General features: G+C 41.7%; 1 protein-coding gene across 1 annotated transcript in view; it reads right to left on the bottom strand.

Annotated features, from left to right (window-relative positions):
* csmd2 (CUB and Sushi multiple domains 2) overlaps positions 1 to 18,801 on the bottom strand; it is a gene marked incomplete at its 5' end in the record, with an annotated part of 113,610 nt that overhangs the window by 71,940 nt on the left and 22,869 nt on the right. The window contains 5 exons of the mRNA XM_008291065.1: positions 1,763 to 1,950; positions 2,177 to 2,315; positions 4,106 to 4,297; positions 4,455 to 4,657; positions 15,333 to 15,459. Of these exons, the coding sequence (XP_008289287.1) occupies positions 1,763 to 1,950; positions 2,177 to 2,315; positions 4,106 to 4,297; positions 4,455 to 4,657; positions 15,333 to 15,459 (849 nt within the window). The remainder of the gene's footprint in view (positions 1 to 1,762; positions 1,951 to 2,176; positions 2,316 to 4,105; positions 4,298 to 4,454; positions 4,658 to 15,332; positions 15,460 to 18,801) is intronic.

The following is an 18,801-nucleotide window of genomic DNA, read 5'->3' as shown; positions in this document are numbered from 1 at the left end:
AACGAGGACGGTTCATTTAACAAGCCTCGCCTTAGGACATTTGTAGGTGCGAAAAATGGGAGAGAGGCATCATCTGTTTTGAAAAATACTCAAAGGAGTTTAGGTGATGTGATGTGAAGTGAAAATGAGCCGAGGACTCGTGAAGGTATCGGATTAGACAGATGCGAGCGCGAGGGTGCTTGTATGTGTGTGTTCCCCGAGTATAAATGTCCTTGTCTGTGTCTGTGTGTGTTATTCAAATGTGGCTCAGGCGTGGAAAGTTTTTAGCTCATATATTTCCCTGGAGAGGCCAATCAAACATGGCCGGAGACACGGAAACAGAATGACATAAAGACTGCTTGGTAAAGAGGCTGACAGCACCTCAGGCAGATTTTGTAATGCAATTTTCAGTAGCAGGCTGACCAAATACTAGCTGGGCCAACTTGTCAACTTGCTGCTTCCTCACCAAATAGACCCAAACTCACAGCCAAACACGCCTTTGTGCCATGTTGTTTGTCTGAAACTGAGGAGGTAATTTATGTATTATTTGGTTATGGTTCATTAGTGTGGAGAATTGGAAGTGGGGTGAGGGAGTTTTTCTGAGCCACACACTGAGTCCATCTGCTCTACCAGATTGGCCATACAATATCACACACTGTATCACACACTGCAGTAAATATTGCTGGGAGTGAGTTAAGGGGCAGGCTCTGTAACGCTGCCTTACCAAAAGACGGTGTTTCACTCCATTTGCGTACAGTTTGCAAATGAATCGCCGAGCTTCATTGCATAAACAGACAGCGTTGGAAAATCAGTTGAATTGCTTATATAGATCAAATCCCATCTGAACACCAGCCAAGAAAAAGGGAGCTCAGGGTCGATCTGGAATTGGTTAAACGTCTGATACCTTAAACATCTCTAATTGAGGCTGGGAGATTTAGGAAGATTTAACACTGTTCTCTCAAGCAAAGCCCTTAACAAAGATGCCCTGTCTAATTTAGAGCTTGTTCAGCGTCTGTATATTTGTTAGAAGGCTTTAACATACAGGCGCTGAGGTGTTCCCCTCCGAGGCTGAAACACAAATGCAGAAAACACAGATGTGTTATGCTATCCTCGCACCAACTGGCCCTCTTTCAAGGACGTCTGTGAACATTCTGCACCATGTGTGCAGTACAGAGTGCCTCATGTGAACAAATAAATTTGGGTCCCTCAAACAATTTGCTGCGGTCAGCCAAGCTTAGACATGAGACAACAAACGGTGTTTGCTCTAATTTATCACAAGCCTTTTGTGCAGCTGCACTGATCAAAAAGAACTTAAGCACACATGCTGTCAGCATTTTATTTTCATAATTCTTTGTGTTAGTGGGGCTACCGCAGGAGGGACACATCAATAACGACACCCGAGCAGACCACGGCTCAAATTGGAGGGTGGTGATCAGGATGCAGCAGCACAGAAATCCCATCCTTTCACTGGAGCATTTTTCACACCACTAATCTCTTGCTTTGGACTAGACACAAAAGAGAGTTAAAAAGAAACAATCTGCAAGGTCGATAAGCAGCAGAGGTAAATCCATTCCCACCCTGTCAGAGGGAGAATTTTAAACATTTAGGGGATAAAGTCACACATACTATTTAAAATTCGCCGTTTTGTTCAGAATTATAAAACAAGAATCACAAGATGAAAATAAATAAAGACAAAGGACTCATGAGGACACAGAGAGACAAAATCCAAGTTTCCACCTGCTTCATAGTTTTCATAGTCGTTCCTCTAACTTAAAGAGCTTACCTGTGTACTGCAGCACAAATCCATTGCTGCTGAGGGAAGCATCACTGCGGAAAGCCAAGAAGAGTGTGTTGGAGCTGCTCTCAATACGATCTGGAACATCTGTGCCATAGAAACTACCCAACAAGGGGCTGAGGGAGTCTGGCCCGTCGTAGATATGTAGGAAGTCATAACTGGGCTCCAAGCTGAACCTGGTTACAGACATTAAAAAAATAATCAGAATATGCTGCTTAGAGGAGCTGCAAGTAGGGTAACAACATTATTACGCCAACTAATTTAAAAATATGTTAGTTTATAGCTTTGATGAGAGGGGGAGATGAAACATGAGCTGAACATAAATCATGCTATAAAGAACAGCACAGCCATGTTCAGTCAGTTGAATGGTGAAAACTATTTTTTTATGCTATGCAAGCTTACTGGTTGAAGCTCAGAGAGATGACATAGTCCTGCGTGACAGTTACTGTCCAGTCACACTCCCTCCCATGGGGGTACGGTTCAGGGTAGTCTGGGGACAGAATCAGCCCGTTCGGACCCGTCAGGTTCCCGCCACATGGAGCTACGAGAAGGGAGACATTCATTACGATTCACTGCGGTGACCCAAACAGTAGACAGAAATGGAATTACAATAGCTACTGAACAGCTACTGAGCAATCCAGATGATTTATGAAAGCTTCAGACCATTTAATCATCATCATTTCCAATTTACATTGTATTTTCAATATCTACAGAAGCTGTATTCCCCCCCCTCTATTCTGCCTCTTTTAATGATTTTGTCAACTGCAAACACACACAAAACAGTACGAACAAAAGTAATAACAGCTGTACAAAAGGCTGGACGGCTACAAAATATCTCTAAAGGCAAAGCGAGAGGTAAAAAAAATAATTCAAAGTATTTTATTAACTGGGATTTATAATCTACTACTGTACGCGGTGTGCATTTGCTGCAACAGATATTTAACATAACTGAAACACAGAGAGTGCCAACTGGTTTACTTCACTCTCAGCTGTAAGCGTCTAACCCGTGTCTAACCCCTCACCTCCAAGTCATCTAATTATGCTGAGCACTAATTAAACAAGTAGCTAATTACAAGGTCTTAATTACCTTGTTAATAGCGCCGTGCTTTAGTCGAGCACTAAGTGTGATCACATAGGTATACAGTATTATATATAAAGACTGTGCAAAGTGTATAGAACTGGCTGAGAGGTCTGTGTTATGGTGGAGGAGGATAATCAAATCTCTCTGTCTGCTGCAGTGACTTCAGTAAATGTCTAGGGAACATGGCAATCTGGTTTGCCACTTAAGATTCACTTAAGGAGTCTGTTAAGTAATCGAGTTACGAACCTGTATTGTCTACCTGTTCCACAGAAGTTGAAACCGCAAAAGTAGGTAGACAGTAGGTGGTTTTAGAACAGAATAAAATAGAGCACAATGTCTTTGTAGGAGCTCGGTTGGTGCGTGTAAACAGCTTACAAGTAAGTACAATAAACAAAATGTACAAATAATGGAAGGCAGTCAGTAAAGAAATTACAAGAATTATAAATATCAGGAGATGCATTTGTTCTTTTTAAAGTAATATGGTATTGTACATATTCTAATATGAGATTGCATGTTGGTAAAAAAGTTCTTTTCTTGGGTAAAAGACATAATATACCTTACAAGACAACTTTTTACTTTCGTACTGTTTCTTTTACTCACTGTCCTTTAAAATCCAATTATCACAGGGTTTAAGTTAAAAAAATAAATAAATAAAAAAGAAATACAGTGCACTGTATTTCCTGGATTTACTGAATCTGTGCTGTGGAAGTAAGTTTGCTATTTCCTCCAACATTCATCTTCCTTTAAACTATCTGTTTGTTATCATCACTCAGCCTAGTTTTGACAGAGATTTGGCTCGTGCTGGAAAGGAGACCAGCTTTGTTCTTTCTGGTGTCCGGTGAGTTTTATTAACAGCCTTCCTGCGTACAAATATCCTCCCACACTTTTTTGCAGGTGCACATTGTATAATTGTGACTGTTTCTTTTGGTGTTTTATTTTATTTTTTTCCTATAGTAACAGTCATAATAATGGGCACGGCCAGACCATTCTCCAGTGCTGATATAACACTGAGGTCTGGCTATATAAGACTACGTATTTCTTGACAACAATGCCACTGTATGGAAGCCACTGAGACGTAAGCATGAGTGCTCTTGTTAGCTTAAAGTGACTTTGTTCGCTGAATGGAGTCATGCATCAACATTTCTCTATTATTCAGCATGTTCCTTGAGTGGGAAGTCTGTGGAAAATACGACCTTCGGTGAAGCTGCCTTAAGTGCCACTGTTGATTGCAAGCTGTGTTTGAAGACTACCTGTACATGTGGGAGGATCTGGCTGCCAGAAGAAGCGCCCGTTGATCTCGGTGCAGGTGATCCTGTTGGCCCCCTGCAGGATGTAGCCGGGGTCACACTGGAAAACGACATGGTCCCCGGGCTCCCTGCTGTCGCCGCCACGGGTGCCATTAGTAGGCATGCCCGGGTCGTTGCAGGAGGTTGCAGTAGAGACTGCAGGAGCAAGAGAAGGCTTAATCAATCAAATGGCATGGAAATAAGATTTAATTGTCCTTGATCACAGTTTAACCTGCGAAAGGTGAATTTGTTCACTCGTGCTCATCACACATTCCCATCACCTCCCACTGCATCATAATCCTCTCTTCCTCACCAGAAAACTGCAGAGCGAAGCCCTGTTTGCTGGTGAAGAAGTCCGTGGTGAACTGCAGACTGACAGTGTTGAAGGTGCTGTGGGCGTCCGGGGGCAGCACCGATCCACTCAGCTCCCTCAGCAGGACGCCTCCGTCCTGGGGCCCATCCCAGATCCGAAGCACGTCGTGGACCTCTTCCGTGTGGAACACCAGGAAATGCAGGCTGTTTAAAGGCCAAGACAAGATACTTTAGAGGACCTGACAGTTGATGGATGACACTCTCTGTGGGGAATTTAGGCTTCAACCCAAAAGCCCAATCCCCCTTAAAATTAAGCCTTGCAGAAAGCAACCTCAGGGATACAAAGATCTGTTTCTTTTTTTTTTTTTAAAAAGAAGAAAAGTTGACTGTAGCTATGCTCACACTCATTTTTTGCACTTCAAGTTGTTGAAAAAAACCTCAAAAAACCTTTTGATGAAAGGTAACTTTTGCAGAAGTCCCTCTCGTGCAGTTTTAATCAATAGAAAAATCAAGGCTGCAGTTGTTTTGTCACAGAATGTGGGTGGTACACAGAGCGGGGGAATTGTAAAAGTCCTTTACATTTGCTACCCTTCCACAAGGTTATGATCAAGTTTCAGTATTTTGTTGGATTTACATGGCGTTTTAAATTAATCATCATGGCAATACAGCAGAAAGGTAAAAAGGGACAAATCTAGGCTTTTAGCAGCATAAGTCATCGTTTCTAAAATGCAATAAATGATGAGTCAGAGACAATGAGGAGCACATAAACGGATTAAATCAAACAGACTATTTAAAAAGAATCAATGCACGCAAGGTAATAATGTGATTAAAGGAGGCAATAAGAAGAGAGGAACAACAAAAACACAGTTAAGGTCAAGTGTAAAGGAGGAAAACAAATAGCATTTTAAAGCAAATCACAGACGCCAGATTCAGAGCTTTCAATGGATGTTCCGCAATGTCAGTCAAGCAGATACGTCTGCCACAGCATTTAATAGTTTCAGTCTAGACATCAGAAAGATGATGCTGTCAAAATACCTACTCTTCACTTTAGCTTAGACAGCTGTCAGCCTGTTGGTGGTCCGATGGATGTGAAATGCGCTGTAGCTGTGTACGTGTGTGTTTCCGTAAGTGCGCCGGCCTCGATGCAGCGGATTTATAATGATGCATCGCTTGGAGTTCTGTGCATGTTTAAGCATGTGTTTTGGATGGGCTCAGCAGGACTAAAGGGATAGAAAGCGGTACTAAAACTGAGCAAACGAGAGAAAAACGGTAATGTTGACATGAGCAACTTAACATTAAGTACTTATTGTAAGACAAGCCGTATTTTCGGCGGCGCTTTTCTGCAGCAAAGTCTCAAACGATTCAGGAGATTCTGAAAACGGGGCTCATTTATGTCAACTAATTTAATTCAATCTTAAATACAGTGCCGCCTCATGCCTTCAAAATAACATAACACAGTTAAATGTGATGTCTTCCAAAAAAAAAAGTAAAATGTGTTAAGCTGAATTTGACACAAGGTAAAAGCATTTATCAAATTGTGTAATTTTCTACAACAGCAAAAGAAAACAGCCTCTCTAATGTTGCTTCAAACGCTCCACTGAGATGATGAAACATCTTGAAGAGCTTTCACAGAGATTCTTCAATGTGCCGGTTAAACAGGGGCTCACCGGGACGGGCGCTCTGCTATTGAAATGAAACCACATGTGTTGGATTGTGTACACAAGTGTTCGAATGATGTGAAAATTTTTGGATTTTGTGCTTCTGTGAAAATCTCTGTCAGTTAATATGAAAATCCATCACAGAAATGATTTTATTCTGAACATTTCTAAGAAAAAAATATTTGGCAAAACAGCAATTTCCCTTATGTTTCAATAGCAAACAGCAGTTTTTGTCAATCCACAATTACTGTAATAGAACACTTACAGAGCACCTACAGTTCATTTTTTTTCGTGTGTGGAGCTGTATTTATTCTACTATTTTGTCTAGAAGCTTAAGATCCGTCCAGTGCTCATTTTTTTTCAAAACATCTTTTTAAATTCAATGAGCCGAATGGTAATCTCTGCCCCAGTCATCCAGAGGAAATCATGGTACTTTATGTGCTTTTAGTATCCTTATCCCTTCACACACACACACTCACACACACACACACACACACACACAGAGAGCCTTGAGCTATAGATGATGCAGAGGAGAAAGAGCAACGCACTGATATGTCGGGTTTAGCAACAAGTTCCCACCGTTTCTGCATAATTGGTGTCAGACTCCGATTCCCATACTGTCTGATGTGTGAGCAGCAGCCAGAGGCTACTCAACAATGTGTTGTGTGTGGATACTGTACATAACCTACTTGACAAGTCCTGTCGCAATGCTTGTGAAAGAAGCGCTCATAAAACAAACGGATGCAGACAGGCGCACCGGTAAATATTCACATAAATGTGCACTGTTAGGTGTTTTTAAAGGGTATGCTGCACTACGCGCCAATACATATGCCCCTTTGCCTGGGAAACAGGTGCAGGAACAAAGGTACGCATATGTACGACTCGCACATCAACCGTCAACTGCAATAAGCAGCATATCACATTTCCAACTTTCATCATCTGGCATGAATAGTAATCCTAGTCATTATACTCACTCCTCTGCTTACACTTCTCTTGCTAACTGAAGCATAGATAATTCCCTGTGATATACAGTACAGTCATCACTCAAAGCTCAGTGAAAACAGTACAGACAAACAGTAACACTGCATATATATGCTGCTGGAAGAGACAGAAGAGAAAGCAATCCTTAGTCTTTGGGCCTCACAAAGGATTGATTGTGATTTGTCGACAAACTTAAGTTAGAGAGCTCACATCTGTGTTTACTTTTGTGGCACAGACAACCAAACCCTAAAGTTAATAAACCACGACGAGTTAGAGAAGACTTATATTTCTTTTGTTTAAAGTAGCAGCATCCTCGAGAGTGATGAAATGAATGCTAAACAACTCTGTGGTTTGAATCCAAAACTGTAGGTGGAAAAGCAAAGCTTTTTTTTTTATCAACTCCTGGGGAAGGCTAGATCATGGTTAACAATGCAGACTTTGAACATGCGTGCATTTGTCAGCTGCACACACGGTCACGTTGATCCAACACTGAACACAGAACAAACACACGGGGCTCCGGTGGCTGCTTACGAAAGATCGATTTTGTGGGGTTTTTTTATGGGATATAGCAGCTAGTCATAGATTAGACTGAACCATGTCAATGCCAGATTTAGTTTCGTTTTCGTCCTGGCACTGCTGATTGAAAGTAGTGACAAATCAAAGGGCCTCCAAAATCCGTCAGCGACTGCTTTAATTACAACTTGTTCAGTGATGAATTATAACAGTGTGGATAATGCTGAATCTCCTCGCAAAGAATCTCCAAACATTTTAAAGCAACCATTTGTTTTCGGTACCATTTGTTTTCCTGGCATGTGCAGTTGGCAGTTGCAGTGCATTTAGTGTGCGCTGTCACAAATTTTGTACCGCACCCTCACGGATTTGGGTGAATATTACATCATGCAGACCCTTGCGGACACACGGATGAGGTAGACATTAAACGCACCCAGCACCAGAGGACAACAACCAACCCTGAAATGAACCAGTAGAGGACGGACGTTCTCCTCGACAGCTCTCACTCGCAGGCTGCCAAACCTTTTACACATGCTACAATTGCTGTTTTCATCTGTGTTGGTAACCTGCAGAAATACAGGACAATCATATAAAATACATGTTTTGCTGCAAAGGCAGTTTGAACTACACAGAACTTTTTCTTTTTTTTCCCCCCCGAGTGAGAGTTCATTAGTCATGATTACCACAAAGCTGTGATAGGCAAGATATTTTTGGCATCATCAGGCAAAATATTCATACTAACCTTTCAGCATATTGCTATTCAGGTGATCTGAAAGGAAACGAGACTGCTTTACCTCCCCTTTGTTCTGTTTTTAGGCTTTAGAAAACCTAACCCATGATGGGTGATTTTAGGCAATTACAAGTCTTTTTATACTACCTTTACTGAGGCAGTATAAAGAGCAAAAAAAATCCACAAAGAGAGTGGGACGAGGTGGCACGGTGCCGTAGACAGAGAACTTTGACTTGGGAGAACTGGGGCTTGAATCCCAGATGAAGCCACAAATGCATATTGACGTTTAGCTTGATTATCTTTGAACATTTAAAGTGCATGCTTGTGTGGGGCTGAGAACAGAGAGGGGAGGGAAGGAAGAGCTGCAAGATGAGAGCTTTCGAAATTCTGGGAGGATTTTCTGGCTATTTCACTTCAGTAAAAACTAATAAAATGTGTGAGATATTTCACAGCCCTTAATATCCATCATCAATCCATAATACAAAGATGAATATGTGCACGATTTCTTGTATAACTGACAGTCTTAGTTCATTGTAGCGTGATATTTTAAATATAATGAAATTCTAGTAATAGTTGCAGCGGTGACCTACTAATCTTTCACTACCATCCTGACTATTTTCTCCACCGGGAGCAACCAAAGGTTGTGTTCAAAGTTCTCCATCCCTGTCATGTAAGTGCCTCGAGCAGTCAGATGCTTGTTATGCAAATGCTGTTATGAAACCCTCAGGTACTGTGATCCTTTTATGCTCCACCTCCCCATACTCCAGACAGGAGACACTAAGATGTTTCACTGAATTTGCCAGCATGAATAAAATAAAAATAGCATGTTTCCTAATATATGTATCTCCGTGTATGCCTTCATGTACAGACTATTAATGTACAGCATTGCCTGTGTGCTTAGACGATGCTGATGATGCGAGAGTAAAATGTGAAAGATGGTTCTGGGGATTTGCATGAGCAACGTCGGCATCAAGCACCAGTCACGTGTTGGATCCGTGCCCATGTGCTGACGCGTCTCATGTTCTAATGCAACTTTCAGGACTGTCAGGCATCCAACGGCGTCACGTTCCGCTCGCAGATTTATGCGTTTAAAGGCGGATGAAAAGGTGGGTGGAAAGAGAAGAGGTACGTTGAGGTAAATCAGAGGGTGAGGGAGGGAACAAAAACAAGACCAACGTTAATCATTTGCTGGGTTGCTGGAGGAAGAGGATGATGGCAGCAGGATAAGAGGTTGATGGAGAGCAGAGGGAGCTCTGAAGGATGTAAGGATTTGTGCTGAGCGGTCGGATGGATAGGATGGACGTGGGTTGCATGTTAGGATAATTGGTTCCTTTTATACAGCATCTAAATAGCGTATCTCTCCTTGTCACTCACAGAACGAAGGCTGCGGGGCGGGATGAGGAGATAGACAAAAAGAGAAGATGGCAAAAGGATAAGAGTGCTGCAGGAGGGTAGAAAGAAAGAATGTTGATACTGCCATGTGAAAGCATCCTTGTCTTTTTCTCTCATGTACTCTGAGGTCTCAGTAGAACACATGTAAGGCATGTAGACTGCATTTTCTTTTTAATGGGCCAATCCTCTTTGTTGTCTTTTTACATTTTTTCCTTATGGATACGCCCCATTTTTCTTGCTTTACCGGCATATGTGAAGGGTCGCGCTTGTTAAACGCTTCATAGTTAGTCCTCCAAAGTTGTTACTTTCAGATGAACCAGAGAGAGAAAAGTTAGTTTCCAGTAGGGAAAGTCCACTTAGAGACAGCTTCTCCACTTGTGGGGTGAGGTGAAGTGGGGTGGAGGAGAGATGAATAAAAACGACAGACTGAGAGAAGTGCGGGGAGTTACTGTATGTCTCGCTAAGGAAAAAGGGAAATTTGGGTCTCTGTGTGCAGTTAGCGTTTTTGTGGAATCATAGGAAACCATGTTTTGAAGTTTACGGCTGAGGGCTCTCCTTTACACTTGGTCCCCCTCTTAACAAGATAAAATAGTTTAATCAAGTGTCAGAGGAATCGCCGTGAGGAGATGAGATGGAGAAGAGGGAGGATGGAAGAGATTTCTCAGGTCTCTTTTGATTCTGCCTTAACTGTTTTGTATTCATATGAGAGAAATAGAGAGAGAAATAGAGAGAGCCGAGACTCTCTCATATGAATACAAAACAGTCTAGCTGCAATCACGAGTCCTGTGGGGAGTCTTCAGAGTAGGTGTATGTGTGCATGAAGATGATAAATAAGTAAGTATGTGGGGGTGTGTGTGTGGATGTGTGTGGTACGAGGGAGAAGAAAGATGTAGCGCAAACATACTCTTCCGACCGTTCGCTTTTCTTAAAACTAATTGAGATAGTGTGTGTGACGGCAATGTCACAGCGAGAGCTAACCTCATCAGTATGTGTGGATGTGGCCTCTGTGGGACTGTCCCTGTGGGATCATTCATCAGGATGGAGACACGTCCACACAATGGGCTTTAAAAGATACCGAACAAACCAGACAGCAAGAAACGACACATCTGGGTCGCTTTGACATCCGAACCGAGTTGTGGTCATTGCAATCTTTGTCCACTTCATTTACTGTGAGGCACATGATGTAATAGCATGTAAGCAGTGTTATTATACAGATAAAAGAAGGTTCTTATTATTTTTGCAGATGAAAAAAAGTGTGACACTGGGAAATGAATTTGCAAGATAAAAGCAGAGGTCAAAGGACCCACGCATGCACAACTTGAACCAAATATTCATGTGAAACTACCAGAACACAACCTCCTCAAATGTGTTCCTAAAAAGTGAGGCCAAGTCAAAGCAACTTCATTGTGTAGAATTGTTATTTTGATGGGGTCCAAAACTAAAATTGGTTCTCAGATGCAGCCATAAACTCATACATTGTTTCCATCATTTTATAGAGAGATTACATTACATGTATTTCCTGGAGACTTACCCTGAAGCCAACCATACCTATCCTCTACCGAATCCTAACTCTCACCTCAACTAAATTTTACACTTAAAATAATCAATAGCTTCACCTTAAAGTTTAACACAGACCCCCACAACATGACAGATTCATGGCCCAGTAACATGAGAAAAAATAACTACACACAGTGAAATATATTAGCACCTTAACTGAGATTGAGGGCACCATGACAAATGGGGGATACATTGCAATGAAAAAGTGGTATGGAAAATTTAAGAAAATGTAAACACAGCATGCTATACAAAAATAAATCTTCTAAAAGTTTTAACTGATACTTCCCTTAGAACACCTAAACCTAAACAAAATATACTATTTATCATAGCAACCAATTGCAAAAAATTAAAATAAAAAAAAATAAAAAATTGGGCAAGGAACCATATATGGTAACTTCCAGCCAATCAGCGAAGGTCCGGCTGCACGACAACACAGTCACTAAGGCCTCTGACCAATCACAAGTGGTGACTGGTGATTTAGAAATGAATGTTCCTTCCTCCTTATATGTGTATTTTTTACAGTAATTTATCCACATATTATTTAAATTTATTTATTTATTTATTTTTTAACCCTAGGTGGGGGAGGAATCATATGTGGAAACTGCATTAACTTTGATTTTGCAACCTAAATCTGAAAGTTTATTTTTAAAAAGTCAAAAAAAAAAACACGTCCTCTTATATCCATCAATAACACGGCAGGGTTGAAATAGTAAGTTTCCAAGTATTCAGTGAGTGCCTTATAAAGGGTTAAACTGTATCTGGAAAAAAAAACAAAAAAAACAACCAAATCTAAGTTTAAAATCTGAATATTTAACCAAAACCCCTTCATTCTACCCAGTATTAAAATAAGTAGTAACCCGACTTAGTCAAAGACAATTCTTCACCCCTTGGTGAGACGCCATAAATCGAAAATCACTTAATTAGCACATAGACTTTGTCTTTAAAGCTGACTTTTACCTTCAAGGCCCACAGTTGTCATATACAATAAATCAAGAAAGGTCACTTCAAACTACCAGCTGACTGAGTATTTAAATATTATCAATGCATGTACTGATTTAACTGTGCAATCTAAGTGTGTGAAAGAACAAGAAAGTTCAGTTCTGTGCTGAACTACAATCGTCTCCCTGATCTTCACACGCTGTCTTAGTCCTATCAATGCCTTGTGAACATTAAAAACAAAAGAGGGTGTTAAAACCAAAACTGCACACCTTATTTTAATACGTACCTCTCAAATTAAAGTACACGCTGCTCACTAAAAAGTAAACACCGAATTTTAGATGAACACTTACGGCTTCATTGTTCAGTATACTATGTGGCCTAGATCCCTCATTTGATCTCTGCAGCAGTAACAACCCAACGTTACATCAGTGAAATGGCTCATTGCCTCCCTTATCATTGCTATTCATTTGATCTTGTTATTATCTCTTTATGCCTGTATTCCACTCTGCGCCGCCTACCTATATTCACTTTCCGTCAATAACTCCTCGCAAACCAGTCCGTGGGCTTTTTTTTTTTAGACGTCTACTGTCACTCAAGCACAAGTTCTGGTCTCGCACAAATTCAGCACGGTTTGATTAGTGTGCCACCTCCGGCTACACCACTTGATATACAAGGAATCCCTGGGCTAATGCATTGCAAATTCTTCTCAATAATGAATTGCATGCGTAGGATCAAAGGCATAGATGTGGAGCATACCTTGCAGAGGAATGCCAGGGACCCAGAGGTAGCGAAGGCACTAATGAACCTAAACTAGCAATCGCGAGGGACTTAGCAATGTCAGATGTGCGAGCTATGGGGCAGCACGCGCGCGCAAATAAATCCGTGCAGACAACACACGGGGCTGCGTGCATAGTGATAGGCTACAGTGAACAGACAACTACACAGAGCGCAGTCTAATATTATTAGGACATGTTTTCATTGTTTTGGCTCGACTCCAGCAACAATGGATCTGAATAAAACAGTGACCGAACCGAAGCTACAAAAACCCCCTGAGACAAGCAAGAACTAAAAATGGCTGCATTAAAAGCCAGAGCATTACCAGAATAAATATTACTGCTAAACCTCTACTGTTGTCTGCGGGTCACAGTTATTGCCTGTATTTGCAACCACTTTCTGTTACCTAAAATTGGGGAATTACGTGCATGGAATGTGGAGGGAAGGGGGGAAGCATCATGATTCCTGCACAATTCATTTGATGTGGATGTAAACACCCTGAAATTACAGTGTCAGAGTCGGCTTCTTAACCTTTTTTTTTTTTTGAAATTCAATGTGCTGAAATACAGAGCCACACAACAAAGGACTGTGTGCTATATATATGCAAAAATGTATAAGTCACGAAGATACGATGTCGTATTATGATGAGCATGTGATCGTCTTGGAAAAGTTAATCCAATTTATGAGGAGAGAGATTATAGCTCCCCCACTTAAATCATCTATTGTATTCCCTGCCTCTGCCACATGTTCCTTCACATACACATGTACTTATGGATTTAACAGCATTCTCCTTGAAGAGCGCTGCGCCCTAAGCACTGTTCCTTCAAGTATCTTGGCTTACGAGATGACTGCATTAGTTTACATTTTCTGCTTCATGACAGTGCATAAACACAGTTTGCATTGGGGATACACCCAGCACACTACGCTTAGTCCATGTGTGCGACTTAACTGCCACAAACATGGACATCATAAGCATGGCGTTATATTGTCTGGGGTCTTAAGTACCTTAATGGACACATTCTAAGCTAATGCTACCAGGCTTCAATGCTCCCAAGGTCATCATCGCGTGGTAAGAATATGTAGTTTACGCTTGTAGTTCTGCACTGTAGTTAAAAGAATGCAGGAAAACATTGATTGCACTCCGAAGCAAGGAGGTGTTTTTTTTTTTTTTCAACAGGTTCGAATTACTGGAGTGAGTCTAAGTGGGAAGAGATGAGATTATCAGTGGGCTATATTGACAATGATCCTCAATTTAAGTCACAACCGTCCCCACAGATTTAGTCAAACTCGTGATCACATTTACTCAAGGCTAAAGGTTCAACTCGCAAATCTCTGAATCCTGTTTTTGTTCTGCTTTTATTTTCAAACTTCTGACCTGAGATGGGGGATTCATATCTTTGCTGGACGTCACTCACCAGTTTTCTTACCTAGCTGCCAGGTTGTCCCCGATGTCACTGAGTTTTCTCTCCACCTGTGGATGCACACAACTCCACCGTCTTTCAACGTAGCTAATTACGGTATCAGTTTTCCGTTCATGGGTGCAATTCATGGCGTTCATGGTCCTTTTCGGCGGTCTCAATGAACTCAGCATGGCGGCGGATGAATCAGTCCTCCACCTGCTGCAAGTTCTAGCTGAAGTGGCCCTCCAGCTCACAATGGGCAGGACAAGGACTAACAAGAGTCCATGTGTGGCGGGACGAGAGACTCGCTGGAGATGCAGCTCAGTGACATCGAGGACCACGACAGTATCGACCTGGTCTGATCTGACTGAGGAACAGGAGAGGGGATGGGCTTGTGCTTGCTGGTTAGCACCTCTAGCGACAGAAGAGTCCCAGATAGCTCACCGAGTTTAAAAAAATATAACAAAAACTACTTCATTAACCAACTGATTGACAATGACCTAAGGAAAAAATGATTTATCAATACTATATTTGTGTATCAGTTAAAAAGTAGCACAGCATAATTACAAGAGGTTCAATTTGTCAAAAGAAGCATCTCGCCAAATCAATACATACCGCAGGACTTCGCTTGCTTAAATTTCATCAAATTCATGAACTTGAAACACTTGACTTTCCCTTGCGTTGTCCGAAACCTAAAAGCTCTGAGGTGGCACTTCTTCTCACCCAGTTCTAACTCAGCTATTGGTCAACAGCAGCTCACTGAAGATTGATTACACAGCAGCCTGTGAAAGTGATGAATACCACTGCAAAAAGAAGGGGCTAAATTGGAAGTATATTGAAAGGTGGTAGATTGAAAGAAAGTCTGTAAAAGAACAATGTAATCAAAAACAAAAACTAGAAAGCACACAAAAAAGGAAACCGAGAGGTGTTGCTCAGACCTAATAGTGCTTCCTGGGGCAGCTTCAATGGTCCACATGCAGTGCAGGTTGTGCTCGTACGGAGCTGGGTAGCCCGGAGACAGGATACGACCGGAAGGCTCATCCTTGATGGTGCCGCCACACTCGGCTAGAAAGAGGAGTGAAAGGGATAGAGGGATGAAGAGAGGTGGAGAATAAGAAGGCATAAAAGATAAATTAATAAATGATACAGCAAGGTTAATATACTTAACATAACAGAAACGGCACCGTCCCGCTTCCAGTAAAGTGCATCTCATCAGTTTCCTCTCATCATTATTAATTATTGACATAGCAGTCAAATACTCAGATGTGATGTACTCCATCATCTTGTTGTGCAATTTGAATGATAAGAGGGAGAGCAGCCAACTCAATACACTCTATGTGTCTCCTTGGCTCAGCAAAAGCAATCCACCATCACAGCCATGATCTCATCTTGTTGCCTTTGAAAGCTGACGGACTTGTTGAGTGAACAACATTTAATTTATCAGACTTCGGTGCAACTTTTAAGAAGATGCTTTGGATCGACACGGTGAAAATGTGCGTCGTATTTTGGGGGGTATCGTTCGGGAATAAAGCATGCGCGGCACGTGTTTCCACGACAGATGCTGGGATGTGATATTAAAGTATCAGCGAGCAACACGATAGGGAAAACATCCCGCCGAGAAAGACACGAACCACTTGTTCATCAGGAGAGCGTCGTTCAGCGAGCCTCGCGTACGGGTGTGCGAAGTAATAGCGGTTTGCAGTCGGTGTGATTCTATCTACTTTGGTGAGACGGTTCAACAAACCCACACAAAACACACCCAACATAAGCTCAGTCTCTAGAAAACTGACAACACAAATACACCTCTATGAAACTACAAAGCAAAAATCACAGGCCAAAACATTTTATCAAGAACCGTGAAAAGAATGGAGCTTTTTTTTTTTTTCTTCTCTACCCTCAAGTAATGAATTGCTATCAGAAACGCTCTGTGACTGAAAAGCAATTTTCAGCCCTCCTTCAATTACCACCTCCTACTCTGAATGGAAAAAAAGAGAGAGAGAGAGAGAGAAAGAAATACTCCCCAACAACATCAGATTTTGAGTGTTTTTGTTCACATTTTTGAGGCCATCTTAACTGACAAGAGGATGGTATAAGTGTTCTTGTTTCTTTTGCTTCCCCCTGGGAGGAAAAACAGCTCCTTTAAACAGAAGGAAAATGGAGGTCTGGGAGTCATACTGATGGTGATGGTGATGATGATGACGGCGATGGTTGTAAAATCCATCTGTGGAAAGCAGACTGTGCTAAAATGCAGCAACAATGGCAGACACACGGAGACATAAACAGACAAACACAGAACGGGAAGGAACGAGTAACTAACTAGAGTACTACCAATATTATCATAATACAGTAGCGCTTTACATAGATGGAAACAGACTATCGGATAGGGGTAAGCCGGAGTGACATAAAAATATTGTTACTTTCCATTTGACAAAGATGCTGTTTTATTATGGCTGCAAATGCATATTCCCATCTCGTTCCCGCTTTGTCCCTCCCTCACACTTTCTATTTCCCTCATGCATTAAACACCATCTTAAACTGCAGTAATCACCAGAGATCACATCTGATCAGGACAAACACACAAAACAATACTACAAAATGTCTTAAATATCTGTCATTTCTGCTTACACTCGCTAAGAAAAGAAGAAAAGGCATGAGGAGATTGAAAGGAGAGGTAAAATGCCAAAAAAAGACAGTGTGAACATATTCATCTTTACATTCTAACTGAGGTTTAGTCGACTCTTCGAGCGTTTCACACTCTTGTGCTTTTTTCCGTTGAAGAAAACTTGCTGTTTCATGGGGCGAAAAGAGAAGACGGTGATCCATCACAGTAAGACAAAGCCATCTCTTTCTTCTTGCCGTATGACCTCAGAAACGACTGCTCAGTGCCGCCGTAGCAGTGTAACTCCTTCAGCTACTCTGCCCCTTCAATCTATGTCTCCACATACTTCTTTCTAAAAATCAACTTAGGTTATCTTTCCTTGTCTAACCCCTCGACTCAAAGAAGGTTCAGTTTTTGCTCTCCACGTGTATGGGTGATCTTGGGTAATGGAAAATGTGTTCTGTTTTTGCATAAAACATCAAGGAAAACTGTTCTGACAACTGGACATTGATATGAAGACATGTGACGTGCAACACACAAGAACTGTAATGTACATCAATCAGTCACAACGTTAAAACAAAGTTAAGTTTATAACCTTGACCATCTAATTACAATGCAATGATCTGCTGGGAAACCTTGGGTCCTGGCATTCATATACATGCATGGCAGCAATGCTCCTTGACAGCAAGGCAGTGCAGGGACAACTCAGGGGACACAACAAAGAGCCCGAGGCGCTGACCTGGCCTTCAAACCCCAGAGATCCCAATTTGATCGAGCATCCTTGGGATGCACCAAAACAAGCCCGATCCACAGGGTCCGCGCCCCGCGACCCACAGGACTCAAAAGGTCTGCTGCCAGACACCACGGGACGCTCCCAGAGGCCCCGTGTTTCTAATAAGTCAGAGCTGTTTTGGTGGCACAAGAGAAGAGCTAAACAACATAAGGCAGGTGGTTGTAGGGTTGTGGCCGATTGGTTTACAGATTGGGAATACATTGTAATAATAAATGCGACTGAAATGCAGCCCTGTTAATAACCGTGCGCCCACCACAGAGCCACTCTGGGATGTAACCTTGCAGCTTTTCCTCCTCTTCTGTGACTTTCAGGACACAAACTCTCCCCACGATTTTCAACTCCATTTCACTCTCCTTCCTCCCTCTATTGGCCATACCCTTCTCATCTGTGTTCAGCGTGTCCTCACCGCCAGAAAATAATTCCGCCATTACAAACAGAAACAGTCCCTCATCTGCTCCTAAATTCACTCTGGCTGTAAAGTATCATCTGCAGTGTAAGGAGCGTGGGGAGGACAGGTATATACAGTTTGTTGAATGTTGTTTATACCCAGACATGAAATTACCTGTCAGTCTGGGTTGAAAAGGGAGCTGAGCAATACTATTCTAATCACCTTGGGTGATGTCAAAGAACACCTGTCTGCCTGTTTTTCTAAGTGAGTTTCTGGCTGGTTTCTGAATGACTATCAAAATATTGTCTGGTGGGAAGGTACAAAAAAAATCGCTCTGGGTGTATTAGTGTGGCTCTACGCAGGCAGAATGTGTGTGCATTAATTGCAATTTAATCGTTTGTGTCGACTGGCAACAAGATGATTGTAGATGAATTCTGCAAATAAAACTGTCAGGTGGGTACGTCTTCTGCTAATCTTGCTTGGAGGAATTATCTTCATGAAACTGATTTTAAAAGTCTTCAAATCCCAGACAGAAAAGGGGGTTAAAAACTTGTCTCCTGTGCTCAGAGGTGCTGTTGATATAGTGAGTCTTATTTGAATAAAATAAATAAATAAATAAATAACATG

The sequence above is a fragment of the Stegastes partitus genome, unplaced genomic scaffold (genome assembly GCF_000690725.1).
Source record: "Stegastes partitus isolate 25-593 unplaced genomic scaffold, Stegastes_partitus-1.0.2 Scaffold712, whole genome shotgun sequence".
NCBI classification, from domain to species: Eukaryota; Metazoa; Chordata; class Actinopteri; family Pomacentridae; genus Stegastes; species Stegastes partitus.
Note: the sequence above shows the minus strand (reverse complement) of the source record. Positions and strands in the feature narration are given on the sequence as shown.